General features: G+C 35.8%; 2 protein-coding genes and 1 long non-coding RNA gene across 4 annotated transcripts; 2 read left to right on the top strand and 1 right to left on the bottom strand.

Moving 5' to 3' along the window:
• Positions 1–551: 551 nt before the first annotated feature.
• On the bottom strand, positions 552–2,876 carry emei (transmembrane protein 161-like emei). Its single transcript, XM_069056958.1, has 8 exons — positions 2,735–2,876; positions 2,310–2,681; positions 2,183–2,262; positions 1,717–1,932; positions 1,411–1,668; positions 1,187–1,361; positions 803–1,060; positions 552–751 (listed from the first exon to the last, which is right to left on the bottom strand). The coding sequence occupies exons 1-8, from the start codon at positions 2,735–2,737 to the stop codon at positions 632–634; spliced, it is 1,482 nt and encodes a 493-aa protein (XP_068913059.1). The 5' UTR covers positions 2,738–2,876; the 3' UTR covers positions 552–631.
• A 319-nt stretch (positions 2,877–3,195) lies between these two features.
• LOC138137526 (methylthioribose-1-phosphate isomerase) lies at positions 3,196–4,846 on the top strand. Its single transcript, XM_069056974.1, has 5 exons — positions 3,196–3,330; positions 3,379–3,614; positions 3,665–4,037; positions 4,088–4,289; positions 4,626–4,846. The coding sequence occupies exons 1-5, from the start codon at positions 3,199–3,201 to the stop codon at positions 4,745–4,747; spliced, it is 1,065 nt and encodes a 354-aa protein (XP_068913075.1). The 5' UTR covers positions 3,196–3,198; the 3' UTR covers positions 4,748–4,846.
• Positions 4,847–5,706: 860 nt separating this feature from the next.
• Positions 5,707–9,938, top strand: LOC138137529 (uncharacterized). 2 transcript variants are annotated; one of them, XR_011161773.1, is made up of 3 exons: positions 5,756–5,976; positions 6,225–6,788; positions 6,894–9,938. It is a non-coding gene; the product is annotated as an uncharacterized lncRNA (long non-coding RNA). The 2 variants fall into 2 exon arrangements; XR_011161772.1 differs by having other exon boundaries at positions 5,707–6,788.
• Positions 9,939–17,411: the final 7,473 nt, after the last annotated feature.

The raw sequence follows: 17,411 nt of genomic DNA, 5'->3' as shown, positions 1-17,411 counted from the left end.
AAAATTTGTGTAGATACTTTGTTCTTACACCATTACACGTGTAATATTAAAACAAATCCATTTTGGAATTTTAGGTTAATTGTACAAAATTGTTCATGTCTATCCAACAATATCTGTGATCAAAATATTTTATAAATACCTACACTCAATATCATTTCTGTTTATGAGCAAAATTATCAAAGTCTGATCTTTTAAATCGTGTTTTATACAACTTCTAAGTACATATCTACAACCTTCAAAGTAAAACATTTTTTATAACGTATTTATCCAGAAAAGTTACATTTCGTTTACCTCTAGGAACTTTGGTTTTGATTTGTCGGTTAAAATAATTCGTTATAAACATACTGGAACATTCTTATAATATTTTAGCAAGAAAGCGGAAACGTTCCGAGTTCCGGTTTATCTCACGTACAATACATACAACCTTTTCCTTGATTCTTTGGTCATTCTATAAATAGTTCAATCCTGATTAATGATTAAAGGTCGCCCTGATGTGTTCCCACACAACACGCCTTTAACATTTCTTTCTGAATTAAAAAACAAAAAACAGATCTCGTCGCCCTGATTTATTACTTTCACATAACTTAAAAACACAAAAACTCATGAAACACGCAATATCAATCCAGAACGACTAAATCGTCGAGAAGTACGACTGGTAGATTAGTCCTACGGACGTGGTTGCAAAATAAACAAAACAACACCACCACGTCCAGAAGCCGAAAATACCCCGGAAAACTTCCGCTGAAAACACCTGAAAAAAAATTAAAAATCAATCAACATAAATACACCTGAACAAACATACCGATTTTAAATTCTCCAGTGCTAGGTGAAACTCAGCGGCCGATTGAGCGATAGATTCACTCGAGCTGAACGGGTCTATCGTATTTTTGTCATTTGGAGGCGTCAAAGGACACTCGTTGGGGTCAGGGGGCTCCTTGAACAGGCCGCCCCAACTGTACTCCCCCAAAGTTTTGTACATGAACGACAAGATCAGACACATTATTATGGGGGCGACGTACTGCAGCGTGACCACACACAAATAGTAGAACACGGCGGCGATCTGCAAGCAATCACGAACTCAACAGCGAAAAAACAAAGTCTAGTCGTAGATTCGTACATACAGTTTCTGTCAGATTTAATATTTTCTGACTAGACCGTATGAACCAATCTAAGACTTGGTGCGTACTTTTTTCTGAAACTCCACGTTGGTGATCCTGCCAGCTTCTTTCTTCTGTTCTTGGGTCCTGTTGTAGGCCATGTCCAAGTAGGCTTGTAAATAAGACGGCATCAGTACCAACTTGAGGCACATCGCGAGGACGACGGCGAGGATTCGAAGAGTCTCAAATCCATGGGGGGTTAATCTACAACGCTCGGTTAAATTGGAGAAATTTACATCCACGGGACACTCACAGCGGTTGCGTCCACCCCGAGAAGACGCGAACGGTCAAGTAAGTCCTCGCCACGGGCTTGATCCAAAAAATGATCAAAATGAAAGGAAGAGCGAAATTCAAATTGAGCAAAATCTGAATCATTTTCCGTTCTCTGTAGTACTTCAAGAGATCCCAATGCATCTTGGCTACTCGGAGTCCGGGGAATGTAAACAAAGCTCCCAGGATGCCGCACCACAGGGCTATGAAAAACTTCAAAACGATCTTGGACGCGGGACCACTGAAAACATGTCTTGTCCTGAGAAGTCACGCTTAAGACACCACTTACGACGAGTTCAAGCCTTGTTTGGTGAGGAACGCCGATGCGCTTTTATTGAAGCTGTTGTAGGCGTCTTCGAGGCCCAGCTCGAGGGTGTTCTCGTCTACGATCAGGATCACCATCGAGATCAATAAGTAGGTGAAGCCCATCACGATGCACGTCGAACGCTCGCCCACTGACTCTTCTCCTTTGAAATACTGCACCGTTAAAGACAGTAGCAATTTCCTGGAGGGTAATTAAGGATTTGTAAGATCAAAGAGGAGTGCGTTTAGCGATTTTTACAAGAAACAACGATGCTGGGTGCTCTGTAAATGGAACGAGCTTTGATTGAACTACAATGTGATCAATTCAAAGTGGTTTGCTTTTAACAGAACCATTTGGTTGTTTTGGTCTAAATTAATTTCCGGGATGCGACGCAAACGAGTGTATTTTCGGTTGCATAAGTCGAACGCGTTTTAAATGCCGCAAAGGATACACCGAGAACAGTAGGACTAGAGTACACCACATCATGCTCAGATTGACCTCATCCTTTAGAGGAAACCACGTCTGATACACCTGAAACACTCAATTAACAAATTGCTCAATTTACAAATTCCACTCACTTCTGTGACAGTGTACACGATGACTGTGTACACAGTGAAATCGACAAGCCATTGGTACTCAGTATAGTACCGCAAATGTATGACGTCAAGTCTTGTCACTTTGGCTGTCTCAAGTTGGACATCTAAACTTCTAGGCACGTGGAACGTCTCCACGTTTGGCTTGCCGTTCTGTGGGCCCTTGCCCCCTTTCTTAGCCTTCAACTTGTCTTTAGGTATACTTGCTAATTGTTTGAGTTCAGCATCGGTGGGGTACAAGTATCTGACCAAACCGGTGGAGCATAACAACCAGCGCGCGAACGAAAAGTGTGGGCCTAGTTTCTGAATGACGCTTATCATCACCAAAGTGATCACCAACTGGGCCCCCAGGAGCGCCTACAATCACAGTTGAGGGTTCGCAATTTGGCCAAAATATTTGATAAACTCACCATATCTGAATGGCAATTGTGTTTTTGATTCGATTCTCGCACTAAACCATGCTTTCCCGAATTTTATTTATAGAAGGTCTCGGCTGAAATAGCTGACCTAACCTATAAATGGTCTTATTTTTAGCTTCGATTTTACATAATAATCGACGGAAACCGATGCCGCAACAAAACCAGCATTGCAAAAATCACAACTCGAACTTCTCCTTTGCACTTTTGCATCAGAAATAAACAAATAGAAACTATTTAATTAATTTGCATTCCGGTGATGTTAACATGCCAAATTGACAGATCAATTTAAATTTTATTTGTGCAATTAATTTTAATTTAAAGACGACAACAACAACGCCGCCACATCCTGACGATAATCTCCTTCAAGACTCCTCGTAAAGCACACACATGTGACTTTTAATCACTTTTCCAACAGCCTTATCAGATTTGAGGTTAGGAATCGTTGCCAGGCCGAGATGAGTCTCAGGGCGATCAAATACGAAAATAACTCTTTGGAAATCCTCGACCAGCTGCTCCTACCCGCGCAGTCCAAGTACATTCAAGTGAAGGGCGTCGAAGATGGTTGGAAAGTCATTAATAAAATGCAGGTGAGTTGCACAAGAGTCTGTTTCGAAAGTACATGATTGTGACGTTAGGTACGTGGGGCTCCGGCTATCGCCATCGTGGGTTGCTTGAGTCTGGCCGTCGAGCTCCAGAGCGAAAATTTCGAATCTAAGAGACAACTCAGGCAAGATGTTGAGGGCAAATTAAACTACTTAGTCTCTTCGAGGCCTACCGCAGTCAATATGAAGATCGCCGCTGACGAGTTGATCATGTTGGCCAACAAAATGAGCGAAGACGAGTCTACCGAGCTGCAGGACATGAAATCAAAGTAACGCCCCATTTTGATTCAATCATTTATATAATTTGAGTTTTTTGCAGATTTATAAGTACAATAGAAGCGATGCTGGAGAAGGATATCGCTGATAACAAAGCGATCGGTGATTTTGGTGCCAGAGAAATCCTCAACAGCGTGAGCGGCGACAGTTTGGTGAGGATTTTGACTCACTGCAACACTGGATCTTTAGCTACCGCAGGCTACGGAACTGCATTAGGAGTGATTAGAAGACTTCACGAATTAAAACGTTTAGAACATGTTTATTGCACCGAAACCAGGCCATACAATCAAGGTGCTCGTCTCACCGCGTACGAGCTCGTTCATGATAAAATTCCGGCGACTCTGATCGTCGACAGTATGGTGGCGGCTCTGATGAAGCATCGGAACGTGTCAGCTGTGGTGGTGGGAGCCGACAGAGTAAGTTCGAATGTGTCTCGCAAAACAATCATGAAACGTCTTTATTTAAGGTTGCTGCCAATGGGGACACAGCAAACAAAATAGGAACTTATCAAATTGCAGTTTTAGCCAAGTATCATGGCGTAGCGTTTTACGTCGCGGCTCCCTTTACGTCAATTGATATGAAAATCCTCAGTGGTGACCACATTGTGATCGAGGAGCGTCCAGATCACGAAATGACCCACGTGGGGGAGCACAGAATTGCCGCTAAAGGTGATGGGTGACATTTGACTTTTGAAATGTCAACAACGTCATTGACGACAACTTAACCAAAATGAAGACTGACATTCAAGCACTCTTGATTTCAAATTTGTTTAATTGTTGCGTCAAAATTACGATAAAAACTGATACGATTCTACTTTTTGAGATACCTAATTCATTTATTTAATGGACGAGTTGTTTGAGTAAATGTTAAATCGATTTCGTTCGTTATGGTAAATCACATTTGTGTCTGAGCTTGAATGACTCGATGACAGTAATGAAATGAGCCAAGACATACGCTCATCATCATTACTCCCCTGTCTGAAAATAAATCAAACGCAATTGTAGGTGTCACCTGTTGGAACCCGGCGTTCGACGTCACTCCAGCCTCCCTGATAGCAGGAATCATAACCGAGAAGGGCGTCTTCCGACCGCAAGACCTGGTCCAACAGTTTGGACAGGACACTTGAAACTTGCAACTTTTCCAACTGCCAGTTTGCGCGATTGTAATGTGTACACTTGAAGGAGTTTGTATATATTTTGCTATATTATACCTACTTAGTGTTTAATACTGGTTTTTCATTATTAATGTAGTGTGGTGTCAAAAATTGTAAAACGACATCTTCGATGTTCCTTCTCTGAAAAGTGATATAATTCGGTGTAATTGTTACATAGGTATATCGTTTGGGTATTTTTGTAACTTTGCTATGATATTTTAAGCGGTGTGAGCTTAGCAAATCGTGAATAACGTTGGTAGAATTGTACCTAATGTAGGAATCATGTTCCACTAATTGCTGTGTACCAGATACTGGTGATTGTACTTTTAACTGACTGCTGTTCCAGTGATAAAAATGTGCCATCATTGCTCTAGCTAGATTTGAACTAATTAATAAAACCGTTTGTTATAATAATGTTGTCAATTTGTGCCTCCATTTGGTCAAACTAATTGAATGGATAAAATATTATCTCAACAGATTGTGTGTAATGCAGTGCAGACTGGAAGTTCAACCTGAGTAAAAATAAAACAGTGTAACGTTTAACAAATATACAACTTGAAGCGATCCAGAGTTAAACGGCAGAAATGATCAAAGAAAGTGACTGAAATCCGATTTCTTAGTCTTAGATCTTCAACAGGGTGAGATTTTCATGTTTCACGATGACTGTGAGGTTTCAATTTACAACTAATTATCGGACGCGCTTGTTTTATTTGAAAAAAATTAAACAAACCCAATTAATAAGAACAGTCACGTTTACATGATCATGTTTTATTACGAAAAAGCGTCGTCTGAGCTGTTAGAGCATGTCGAATTGCTTGTTTTTATTATTTAGTTCATCAACATGAAAATTATTTGCTTGCTTTCGATTTCTATTAAACATAATTGACTACAGTAGACCTCTTGACTAGTTTTTTAAAAACACTATGGAACTGTCAAGCTCATCTTCCTGGATAAAGTAAATTTAGTTTTAAGAAGTTGAGAACATCGTACAGAATGTTGTTAAAATGTCATTGAAGTGATGATAGAAGTTGTAATAAAAGTTAGAAATCAATGAACTTAACAAACTTAACAAAAATAAAATTTTGTTACTCAGATGACAAACTATAGACGGCAGGGAACCGTTAATTTACTACTGATGTCTATGTTTATAATCAACAGATCATATCCGAGTTTGTGAAGCCTTTCGAAGCCCTTGTCCGCTGGTATGTTGGTTTTTGGGTTTAACCGTGTCAAATTTTTGGTGGCCATCCTATCATCCACTTCAGATTCGTTCTGAAGAAGGTGACAGCATGGCCACCGAAAGCTCAGCCACAGCCACCACAAATCTGACAAGGTTAAACCCAAAAATGAACATACCAACAGATCATATTTGTTACCAAGAGATGTTGTATGAACTTCTCTTTAAGTATGGAGTTAATTTGGTTCAAGTCTATTTGTCATTCTTCTGTAGGTAACCGTTGGCATACCTGCGTAAGATTTAGGAGCTAACTTTGTTTACGATATTAAAGAAGTTATGAAGAAGAATAAATCTACCATCCAGTTGTGCAAAACACCAGACACAACGTAAGTTGGATCCCGATACAAAATTGACAAAGCAATGTCACAAAACATGGTTATCACATGATACCATAAAATTATAATATGCGTCCGAAGTGTGTGGTGTCGAGAGGAGAAGAGAGTTTGCTTTTTCTCCTTTTCGGGTTCTGGTGATGGTGTCTTGGTCTTCACAAAAAATGCGCCAACGAGAAGCGACGACGTAAGCTTTTGGTGTCGCGACTTCTCAGTGCCACCTTTACTTTACAGGCCATGCTGTTGTAAGTTTGGCAACATTGCAGGTAGTCCGGCTCATTCCGGTTCTAGTTCGTGTTAGTGTTGGTTAGTGCGTTTACGTTGGTTGTATTTTGTTTACAATTTACAGCAAAAGCAGTGAAAACGATTAAACTTTTTGTGGGCAGTTCAGTTTATTAAACTTGTTAATAATTGTTCACCCTTCTGCGTATTATTTATCTGTAAGGTAGGTTTGAAATTGAAACGTAAAGTGCTGGCATTTACATAACCTCACTTTGTGCTGTGACTACTTGTGAGATGTGTTGATCTATGTTATCCTACTATTTTGCAGATGCCAAGAAGGTGTGTAGTACCAGGGTGCAAATCGAACTACGATAGCACTTTAAAACAAAATAATTCTGTGACAACTTTTGCGTTTCCGAAGGATGAAAAGAAGAAGCAAGCTTGGATGCGGGCTATCCCCAGGGCTGATTGGAGTCCCACCGCACATTCTGCAGTGTGCATCAAACACTTTCATGAGAGTCACATAATTAAGCATCAACCATACAAGAACCCAACCTCAGGAGAAATTCAGAAGCTTTTACTGCAGCACCCAAAGTTGACGGAGGATGCAATTCCAAAAGTTTTTGATAATTTGCCTGCATATTTATCTAAAAAGGAACCTCCAGCAAGAACATCTCCAGATTGTCGAAGGGAACAGGTTCTAAAAAGAAATGCCGTAAAAATTGAGGAGTTTTTAAAAGAAGATATTATAAGTGATTTCGATAGTTTTGTGAGTTGTTTTTTAAAACGTTTAAAAGTTATCGACAAATGGCATCATAATATAAGTGATAGGTGTGTGTGGTTTTACTCTCTGAACGTTGACAGTGTGCAGAATAATGACGTGAAGGAAGATCAGCTAAAAGTTGTTTGTAGTATTTCGGTGTCAAATGAGATGGTTGTCAAAGTAAGTCTGAATCAAATTGAAATTCCAAAGCATGATCTAGAATGGATTCTTCCTTCTGACTCAAAACTTTCTCGTTGGAGTCAAATTGAAAATTTGTTGATCAGATATAAAAATGTTAATGAAATAAACAACAGGGAACAAAATTGTTTCGAATACTATATAGATAAGGCATGTAAATTTGTAAAAAAAAGTATAGAGTTTATTGAAGAAGACGTGTTTTCAAAGCATAAAGATTTACTAGAGCTAATTGAAAATCAATTAAAATTATTATTACATCAGAGGAAGAGTTACAATTCCCTGACTATTACGTTTGCATTTATGATTTTTTCACAGTCACCAGCTGTATATAATTTTATTCGCGAGTATTTAATTCTACCACATAAAAGGTATTTACAGTCAATTTCAGCAGCGTTTCATGTAGATCCAAATCTGAATGCAAATACAAAGCATTATTTGTCACACATATCAAAAAGTCTTACGAATAGAGAATTGAACGTTTCATTATTACTTGATGAAATTTATATAAATAAATGTCTAACATTCAAAGCACAAAAAATTGTAGGCTGTGCTGAAAATAACCCTACTGAACTGGCTAAAACAGTACAAAGTTTTATGATAAGTTCCTGTTTTGGTCATTTTAAGGAAATTGTAAAGTTGGTGCCTGTCAGTGGCCTAACTGGGGAACAATTGAAACATTTAGTCTTAACTGTAATTCACTTTGTTCAGCAGTTTAATTTTAAGGTCACAGTTGTCATCAGTGACAATAATCGCATCAATCAACTCATGTTTAGACTTTTTGCACCTGTAAATTACTTTATAGAAAATCCCAATTTTAATAATCTTAAAGTGTTTCTCACATATGACTTTGTCCACATATTTAAAAATATTCGTAATAACTGGATAAACTTAAAAAATCATTGGAGTACTTTTTTGTATCCTGACTTCAATGATCTGAGTATTATTAAAAAAGCGTCTTTTCACCATTTAAGGGTAATAAATGACAATGAAAAAGATTTATTGATAAAAAAAGCCTTTAAGTTAAACAATAAGACATTGTATCCAAGCAACATAGAACGACAAAATGTAACACTTGTAGATAACGTATTTCATAGATCAACTATTGCTGCCTTAAAAGAAATTGAAGATTATGCTGAAACTGCTGATTTTGTTGAAATCATTAGAAACTGGTGGGACATAGTCAACTCCAAAAGCGTTATAGCGGGTAAAATTAAAAAAAATGAATATTCTGGCCCAATACATGATTTAAACGATCCAAAATTACAGTATCTAAGGCAATTTGTTTTATGGATCAGAGAATGGAGACTATTAACTGAGTCTAATGTAGGAGTCGGACTAACAAAGGATACCTCTGCTGCAATCGAAAGAAGCACAACTGTTTTAGTCGACTTGGTTTTATATTCTTTTCAACAGTTGGGGGTTAGTTATGTCTTAGGAGGCAAATTTCAGACTGACAATCTTGAAAAAAGATTTGGTCAGTATCGTCGACTGTCTGGTTGTAACTACAACGTGAGTTTTCAACAAATACTTGAATCCGAAAAGAAACTGCGCGTAAAGAAGATTCTAGATCTTGCTAGAACAGGTACTCTGTCAATAAAAGACATATCTGATTCTTCCCAAAACGTTTCAGAAGAGAATTTGGCAGCAAATATTAATGAATTTAACTATATATTTGACGGTAATTATTTAGAAGTCTGTGCACTTGATCAGGGTTCAACGTTATATGTTTGTGGATATGCTAGTTTTTCAGTATGCAAAAGACTTAGCTGCTCTTTTTGTAAAGATCTTATAAGAGAGTCAAAAGGTGACGATATTTCTGACACTTATTTTGATTCCCTTCAACGAGGTGGGTTAAGCTTACCTACTGAATCTGTAATTTCCATATTTTTTCACATGCATGCCATATTTGATTTTATAATAAATGACAGTGTGTTAGAAAACAAATTTTTACACAGTCCTGATCAGAAAAAAATTATAATGACTCTGACCAATACAAGCTTAGAAAAATGTAACTTTTTCGACGAGTTGGAATGTATGTGTGGAGAAACTTTAAAAAATATTGTACCTCTTTTTTATTCTGTTTTCAGTAATATATTATTAAATAATTATACAAAAAAAAAAACTGATGCTACAAGAGAGAAATATACAAAGTCCGTGGAAAACAAAATAAAAAAGAGAAAATTAAATACATTTAAATTATAATCTTATAAATACATATGTACATATATATTTATATTTAATTAATATTTTAGTCAGTTGTCTGTTGTTACAATAAAATGAGAAAATAATCGAACTGCCCTTAATTTTAATTTTCAGTCTTCAATTTAATGTTCTTTTAAAAATGTTGTACAGGAATTTATAATAAAGCAAGTATTTATACATTGTCAGCAATATATATTTTTTTACTTTGAATAGTTATTTATTACCTACCTATATATTCGTCTTATTAGTTCTTAATCGTGATTTTAGCGCATACCGTATAACCACAGGCAACCGGCCGGCCGGACTACTTCAACCGGTTCAGGCAACGTTGCCAATTCTAACAGCATGGCTTGTAAAGTAAAGGTGGCACTGGACTTCTTCATCAGAGATCGCCACAATCTGATCTAATTTATCTGACAGGAAGAAATTATTAGGAGCCAGAGAATACTTCCTCCTGCAGAAATGCAACATTATCATCAGTTTTAACAAGAGAATGATTACTGGATGATTCAAAATCTTTAAAAATGTTTTTGTAGAAAACTGTTAAGCTGCGTGCAACTTTCCATTAATTAAAATGTTATTAAGAGTTTGCCTGTCTGTTTCATTGTTAGATGTTGAGTAACACATTTCTTGTGTATTCAGGTAATTATCTGAATGAAACATTAAATGTTACAAGGATGAATAAAACAAGTTTGATTTCATTTTGCGAAGATTCAGTTATTAGGGACGCAATTAATTCCAAAACGTTCATCCGACCGTCAATATGAAATTAACTGTCAACTAAAAAATGTACCTGTTTCTTATTTCACTTGCATAAAATAATCATTAAATTAATTGTGATGCTATTCACGTCTGCAGGCTGATAAGTTAATTCTCTATTTATTGGAAATTTTCCAAAGTGGAAAGTTGCTAGTATTTTTTGCCGGAAGACCTAAAAATACAGTCAAGTTTATGGTTCGAATCTCACGTAAAAATTATTGTGATTTATACCAACAACTGTTGCATCAGTTATGTAATCCTGTCCAGACTTATAACATAAAAAATATAAAATCAGGAAAGAGCCAGAACTGACTATTAACACTTCAAAACAATTACAATAAATTCTGAAAAGTCTTATTTTTGTATTTTGTGCAATTAATTACTTCCTTTTTATGTCTGTTGTAATCTGTCTTATATTTCAGAAGCTCTGCTAGAGTAGATAGTGGCCCTAGAGGATCTGTCTGACGGTTCGCTATACACCATTTACAACAAAGAAAATTTGACATATAAATATCAATTTTTATTGTAAAAAAGTGTACCTAAAGTCCATTCAAAAATCAAAAAACCACCACCTGTTGTTTTGGGTTGGTAAAATTTAAAAAACCCTAGGTAGACATTTTTTCATACAGTCGGAACGAAATGGATGTGGATTGGGGATTTGTCGTTAAGTTGGCACTACCAGCAAAAGTAACTAGGCGCGCCAATAAGGTTATTGGAATTTATGACAGATCTCACTAATGTACAGTTCAATCATAAGTTTTAAGCGACCTTGAGTTTGACAATCCACATCCAAAACATTTCGAGTATACTATGTTGGTAACTATAAATTATGACATTTATTTAGTTCAAAATAAAATTCACTTGCTTTGAATTTCGTTCATTCATATTGTTTTATTAGCAGCACGTTTCATTTATTTATTGATTCTTATTATTTTTTACTTAAACATGCCCAGAAAAACAAGACACTTAATAAACATTTAACCTCAAAATTACAAGTCTCACCAAATTTTACACTAGACAGCGTTGCCGATAGTAATTATCGAGGAAAATGCGAGGTTGGTGGTTTTTTGATTTTTGAATGGACTTTATATTGTAGAAGTTATACGTATAAATTAACAAAAAAAAAATTGCTCAGCAACATTCAGCAGATCTAGACATTTATCATTTAGTGACTATAAATGTTTGTGATGTTTTTTGTTAGGTCGGTAACATACTTTAATTTTTATGTTGACATACCCTATTCTCAAATTCAAATATGTCAAACTAAAAGTCAAATAAAACAAAGATGTCATTACATTTATTGCAATGGCTTATTATTGGAAAATGAAAACCTTGTTTTTATCATTATTTTGTACAATCTGATTTACAATGTCGGTTATTTATAATAACACTAAACTCCGAAAACTCTAACCTAAAAATGAATCAAGAGATGACATGCAGATGGCGGTTATGTGTTATATCAATCACTCACGGATGCCAACCCACTACATTTGATTCAGTAATTTATACCGAATGATCAAGAAGGACTGTTTAAGCTGGCAATACCTATAATTAAGAACATTTTATTATTCGGCTATTTACAACACTGCAACCGGATATGTTTTGTGGGTTTATTTGACAGATATCTGACGTAGCATTAACAACGACAAAATGGTAGGTTATGGCTAAAGGAAATCAAAGTTGGAATTCGGAATAATAATCTAAAAATTAACTAAAGGAATTCCCGAAGTGCTCCCCATTTTGCTCTAAACATAAATTAACTGTTCTCTCGAACAATTCACCGATATGTTTAATTTAATTTGAAATGTCAAATTTGACTTGTCACTGATGCGGCTGTTCAGTGTGAAGTGGTGTGAAGCCATCAACAACCGAAAGTTACTCCAATGGTACAATGGTAATGGTACAACCATTTAAAAATAAAATTCAGTATCACCAACTTAAACAGTTCTTCTTGATCACCCCGTATCATATCTTGCGTTCAAATAAAAACCTGGGCTGAGTAGGCGTTGAAAAAACTAAACCATTTTGAACAGTGTAAAGTTTGAATTGAATTGTTTATGTTTAATCGGCACACGATTGAAGATTGTACGTGTTTGTTTTCAGCAAAGGTGTCCTTAGATATTTGCTTCGAGAATAGAATAGATTGAGAATAGGAATTGTACGGTACCTACTTCCAGTATCTAGGGTTGGGTTTCTGCCTCGAAGAACAGAAAGATTTTTTTTTTATAAATTTTAGGTTAGCTGTCAATTTCCACTTTAATAAAGCAAAACAATTGACGGTTTCCAACGCCTTCCCAGCCTAGGATTTCATTTGAACGCCCGCTCTTACAACGTTTGTCGTGTCAGATCGAGCATTATGTTGCTAGAACAGCACACTCAATCCCTTTAATTATTAGGAAACTGTTCCCACAATTTCCTAAATAATGTCTGCAATTTTCGCTTTACACCAAATGACCTCAACTTTGTGTTCAAAGTCACACAACTCGCATTACAAATAATTTATAAAAATTTCACTCCATACAATTCCTCCTAATTTTCATATTCGTGTTTAACCCAGCGAAACGTTTCCTCTTGTGATGGGAGAAATCGAGCCATGCGGCCTCGCATTAAAATACTCCGGAAAAGTAGAAGAAAGAAGATAAAAATTGAAGACGATTTAATGTGACAAGCGTTCTCACTCTCTTCGCATTAAATAATCATAAAAGAATTTAATACCTCCGTCTACTCCTCGTCATCATTACTCCAACGATTTACAGTTTAAATAAAATCAGGAATTAGTGTCAAAATTGCGTTTGAGGCCAATTAAAGCGCGCTAAACGATGTCTTTATGCTGTGGTTTGTTGATACAACAAACACCAAGACAGCTGCGAACTGAAGAAACGTTCCGCTCTACTGACGAGACTGTAACGAGGACGAAACTGGTTTAATTTTGTCAATTTCTTGTACGAACAACACGGTCAAGTCAACTGAAAAAAGACGAATTCGAGAATTATCTTTCTGGGTTGAAATTTCGAAACTCAGAAATATTGTTATTGCTGGTGTGACTGTGAAACCTTTTTATTTCCCCTTTCAGGTTGTCTAAATATACGGTGTAGCTGTTGGCGGCCTATTCTGGTACATTTCACGACCAATTTAAATTCTAAACTTGGGTCAAAATCATTTGTACGAACAATGCCAAAGCTGTTGTCAGCAGCGTAACAAAGAGGAGTTATCGACGGTTCCGCCTCAAGAACACGGCTTTTGTTCGTTGATAACATCACAAGCAACAAGCGAGTGATAAAAATACGTCCTTCTAAATGGAGTTACTTATTTTATCTTCGATAACTTATTATATTTTCAGAAATGGAGCGGAACATCCTGCATCAAGCTACGTCAGTCTCGCTCTCATTGGTTCCTTTGCTTTTAGCAAAATGGAATTTGTAATTAGTTGCAAATATTTTGTCTTAGTGTTTTTAGGAAACTATTTTTGTGCGCTTTTGATTCATATCTCCTAATGAGAAATTCAGACAAACATCTGAAAGTTGAAAGACCATGGTCATACAGATTCTAAGAATGCTACAAAAATACTTTCACTCCACACTCGTGGATACAATTATACAAAGGAAGTAATGCAAATCTTGCGAATAAATTAAAATAATTACGATCTTAATTAGTAATTGAGTGAAAATTTCTCCATTATTTTCGCCCACGAAATAACATTCTTGTGACGTAGTATGATTAATCCATGAGGAAACAGGAATTTATTGGTAGCTTTGAAAATAGACAATTTATCAGATGGTAAATCATCAAGGTGGGAATTAAGTAAGTCAAGGATCTTGGATGTTAGATTACAGAAAAAAAAAGGAAAAAGCGCTTAAACAGTTCCCGTTTATCCTTTTAAGTTGGCTGAATAGATGAAAAATCTGCATAAAGTGTAGAAAATCGTAAAGAAATTGAACAATGTAAATTTGAGAATATACTTGTAGAGGTCGCCTTTAGAAAATTCTTTAGTCCAGAAATGAAAAGCCATTTTGGGATAGCAATTTTTACAAAGTAAATTTACAGTTTTTTTAATAAAATTTTAGCCATTTGATACTAACTATTTTTACAGGAGTTCTTCATGTGCCCAATTTCCTTGCTACAGAAATAACATTTTATACAGGGTGTCCCAAAAATGGTGTACTAACGGTGCACTACCGGGTAGAAGAGACTGTCGTAAACGTCAGAAAAATGTAAAAAAAATTCTCTTGGACTTATTTGCCGATTTGGCGGTCTTTGAAAGTGGCACTCAACAGGTAAATTATTTCAAAATATATATATTAAATTGTCATGACAGCTACCTCTAATCGTACATATTATCACAAAGTACAAGATTACTCGCTACCAATATCTAATCCTGCATAATAGAGAATTTAGAAGCTTTGGAAATCGAAAAAAATATTTTAAATCCACTACGGTAACATTCCATGGTAATGTTGTACGATTACATCTTTGTTTACATTGTATTACCGATAATAATAATAATAATAAAAATTGATTTTTTTGTCTGAAAAATTTTTTCCATATTTTTTTCGTGTACATTTAAACATCCTCGATACGGTAGTAAGTAGTTAGTACGCCATTTTTGGGACACCTGTATATTTATACATATACAGGGTGTCTCAAAATTTGCGAATTTTGAATTCAGAGCGTTGTAGGGGATCACTTCAGTAGTCCAAATATGGAAATAAAAAAAAAAATCGGGACTCCCCCCACAAAGATACATTGGTCTGAAGGTGCACTCTACAGTTCAGTGTTTATTGTTATTTATGGTGTAGATGATTGTGGAAAATAATAACGTAAAACAATTTTTTTTAACTTTGGAGTAAAAAAAAAATCTTAAATTTTTGTAATTTTTCTTAAAAATGGAACACTGGAACGGCAACGTAGCTAGAATAGTATTTTGTCACTGTGAATATAAAGGCTGCTATGTATTGAACAAAATTAAAGTGCTTATATTTTCTTCAGGAAGAGCTAATTTTCTTTTTCTAAGTATTTTTCGAGCTCCACTGGGTCCTTCCCTACCACGTTCTGAATTCGGAATTCGCGAATTTTGAGACACCCTGTATACTTATATGGACAAGTACAAGAAGTAGGTACATCTTTTCATTCTGAAGGTACTGCATGAGTGCAGCGAGGGTAATAATTACACGAGCAATGGTAGGCTAAGCAACTAAAAGTGCCACTTTACTTCCTTTTTTGAAAGACTCAAGTGACGATTTACAAAGGATGTTATAAATAAATTACCTAAGCAAACTAAACTATTGTTGAACAATTTTTTTAGTAGTCGTAAAGGTGAATTCAAGTATAAATCTTTTATTTTTGTTTTATTTCTATGAAATTTTTTTTAAGTGTTAATGGAAGAAAATCTATTTGAAAAGCCAAAGTGAGAATTTTAATGTTCAACGGTTTGATTGTCTCGTTTTTCAATCTGGGAAATAAAACATTCAAAATTAATTCAATTGATGTCAGGTCGGGAGATTACGATGTCTCGTAGCCTCAACTTCGTCTCAATTCATCATATCTCAAGAAATGGTATTAACCAAATAATTTCAGATTAATAAAGGAATAGAAAAAAATTAGACAATAAGTATTCAAAAAAAAAAAAATTAAAAAATGAATGAATTATGGTTAAATAAACCAATGGAAATTTTATTTACAAAGCCTTCATCATTCAGTTCATTATATTTATGCAGTCGATGAGACAAGTCGTGAACAGAAAAATTCCACCTTTTGAATTACCTAAAAAAAAAACCTTTTAAATATTTCAGCAGCTCGTCTTTTATTTGGCTACAAAAACAAATCACAAGGTGCCAACTCAGGCCTGTAAGAAGGACACTACAACAATTTTACTGCACTTGGATCACAGCTTGGATTACGCTATTAACTTAATTATCTCAAACAGCCAACAATAACGTCCCACATGCATTCAGTTGATGTTAAATCTGGTGATTACAAAGTTCTTCAGTCTCAGCTTTGTTTGAAGCTGGTGTTCCAACGATTTTACGTCACACATGCGTCCAGTTGATGTTTAGGGAATATCAAAAACCAAATAAATTCAGAATTACATAGAGAGAAGTACAAATTGAGGGAGCATCCAGAGGAGGACGTAAAATTTGTATGTAACAGCATAAAAAGTGGGAAAAAACAACGAAGTATGGTTTGAAGAAAGCATTACCTACATAAAAGAAGAAGAAGAAATACGAAGACCGACTACATTTATTCAAGAATTAAAAACAGAAAAACAGAAACAAATAATAAGGAAAAAAAATATTTTAGAAGAAATCTGCCAATTCTTGTGAATGCTTTATTTTTTCCGATTACTGATTACATTTTTCTTTAAACATAAAACAGCAATGTCAAAAAAATAAAAAATAAACAGTTCTATTCCTAGTCCCCACCCCTTTCCTTCTCTAGTCTTTCCCTCCCCTTCGCTAGCTCAAAGCTATTTCAAGATGGTCCGACTCTACTCTCTCTCTTTCTCTCTTATTCTGAATTCTTTTACTCTTTCCCATGCTTCTTCATTTATTATTCCGTAATCCATCCCTGTTTCCTCCCTGCTACCTATATAGGTCCATTCCCTTTCTTCGTCCCCTTGTTTGTTCCCGTTCAATATCTCCCATTCATTTTCTTCAATCCATTCCATCAGTCTGTTCCCCTCTGCATTCTCCACCTTGTCTTTGGATTTTCTTTTCCCATCCTCCCTCTCCTCTTCCCAATTTCTTGCTCCTCTTTCTCCTATTCTCCCGTTGAAGTCCCCTCGCAAGAGTATACAATCTTCTCTGTTTTCTTTCATTCCATCTTGGACACGTCTTAATATTGTCTTCATCTCTTTACTGTATATTGTCATTATTTTTCACCATTTATTGCCTATATGAACTTTTCTTTCCATGCATCCTTCTTCTT

This window comes from Tenebrio molitor, chromosome 8 (assembly GCF_963966145.1).
Source record: "Tenebrio molitor chromosome 8, icTenMoli1.1, whole genome shotgun sequence".
Classification (NCBI taxonomy): domain Eukaryota; kingdom Metazoa; phylum Arthropoda; class Insecta; order Coleoptera; family Tenebrionidae; genus Tenebrio; species Tenebrio molitor.
Note: the sequence above shows the minus strand (reverse complement) of the source record. Positions and strands in the feature narration are given on the sequence as shown.

Coding starts and splice junctions, on each gene's coding strand:
- emei (XM_069056958.1), bottom strand. Junction 2,263..2,309: donor TCGTGTACACTGTCACAGAA/GTGAGTGGAATT, acceptor TGAGTGTTTCAG/GTGTATCAGACGTGGTTTCC. Junction 752..802: donor CACTGGAGAATTTAAAATCG/GTATGTTTGTTC, acceptor ATTTTTTTTCAG/GTGTTTTCAGCGGAAGTTTT.
- LOC138137526 (XM_069056974.1), top strand. CDS start 3,199: ATGAGTCTCAGGGCGATCAAATACGAAAATAACTCTTTGGAAATCCTC. Junction 3,331..3,378: donor AAGTCATTAATAAAATGCAG/GTGAGTTGCACA, acceptor TTGTGACGTTAG/GTACGTGGGGCTCCGGCTAT. Junction 3,615..3,664: donor CTGCAGGACATGAAATCAAA/GTAACGCCCCAT, acceptor AGTTTTTTGCAG/ATTTATAAGTACAATAGAAG.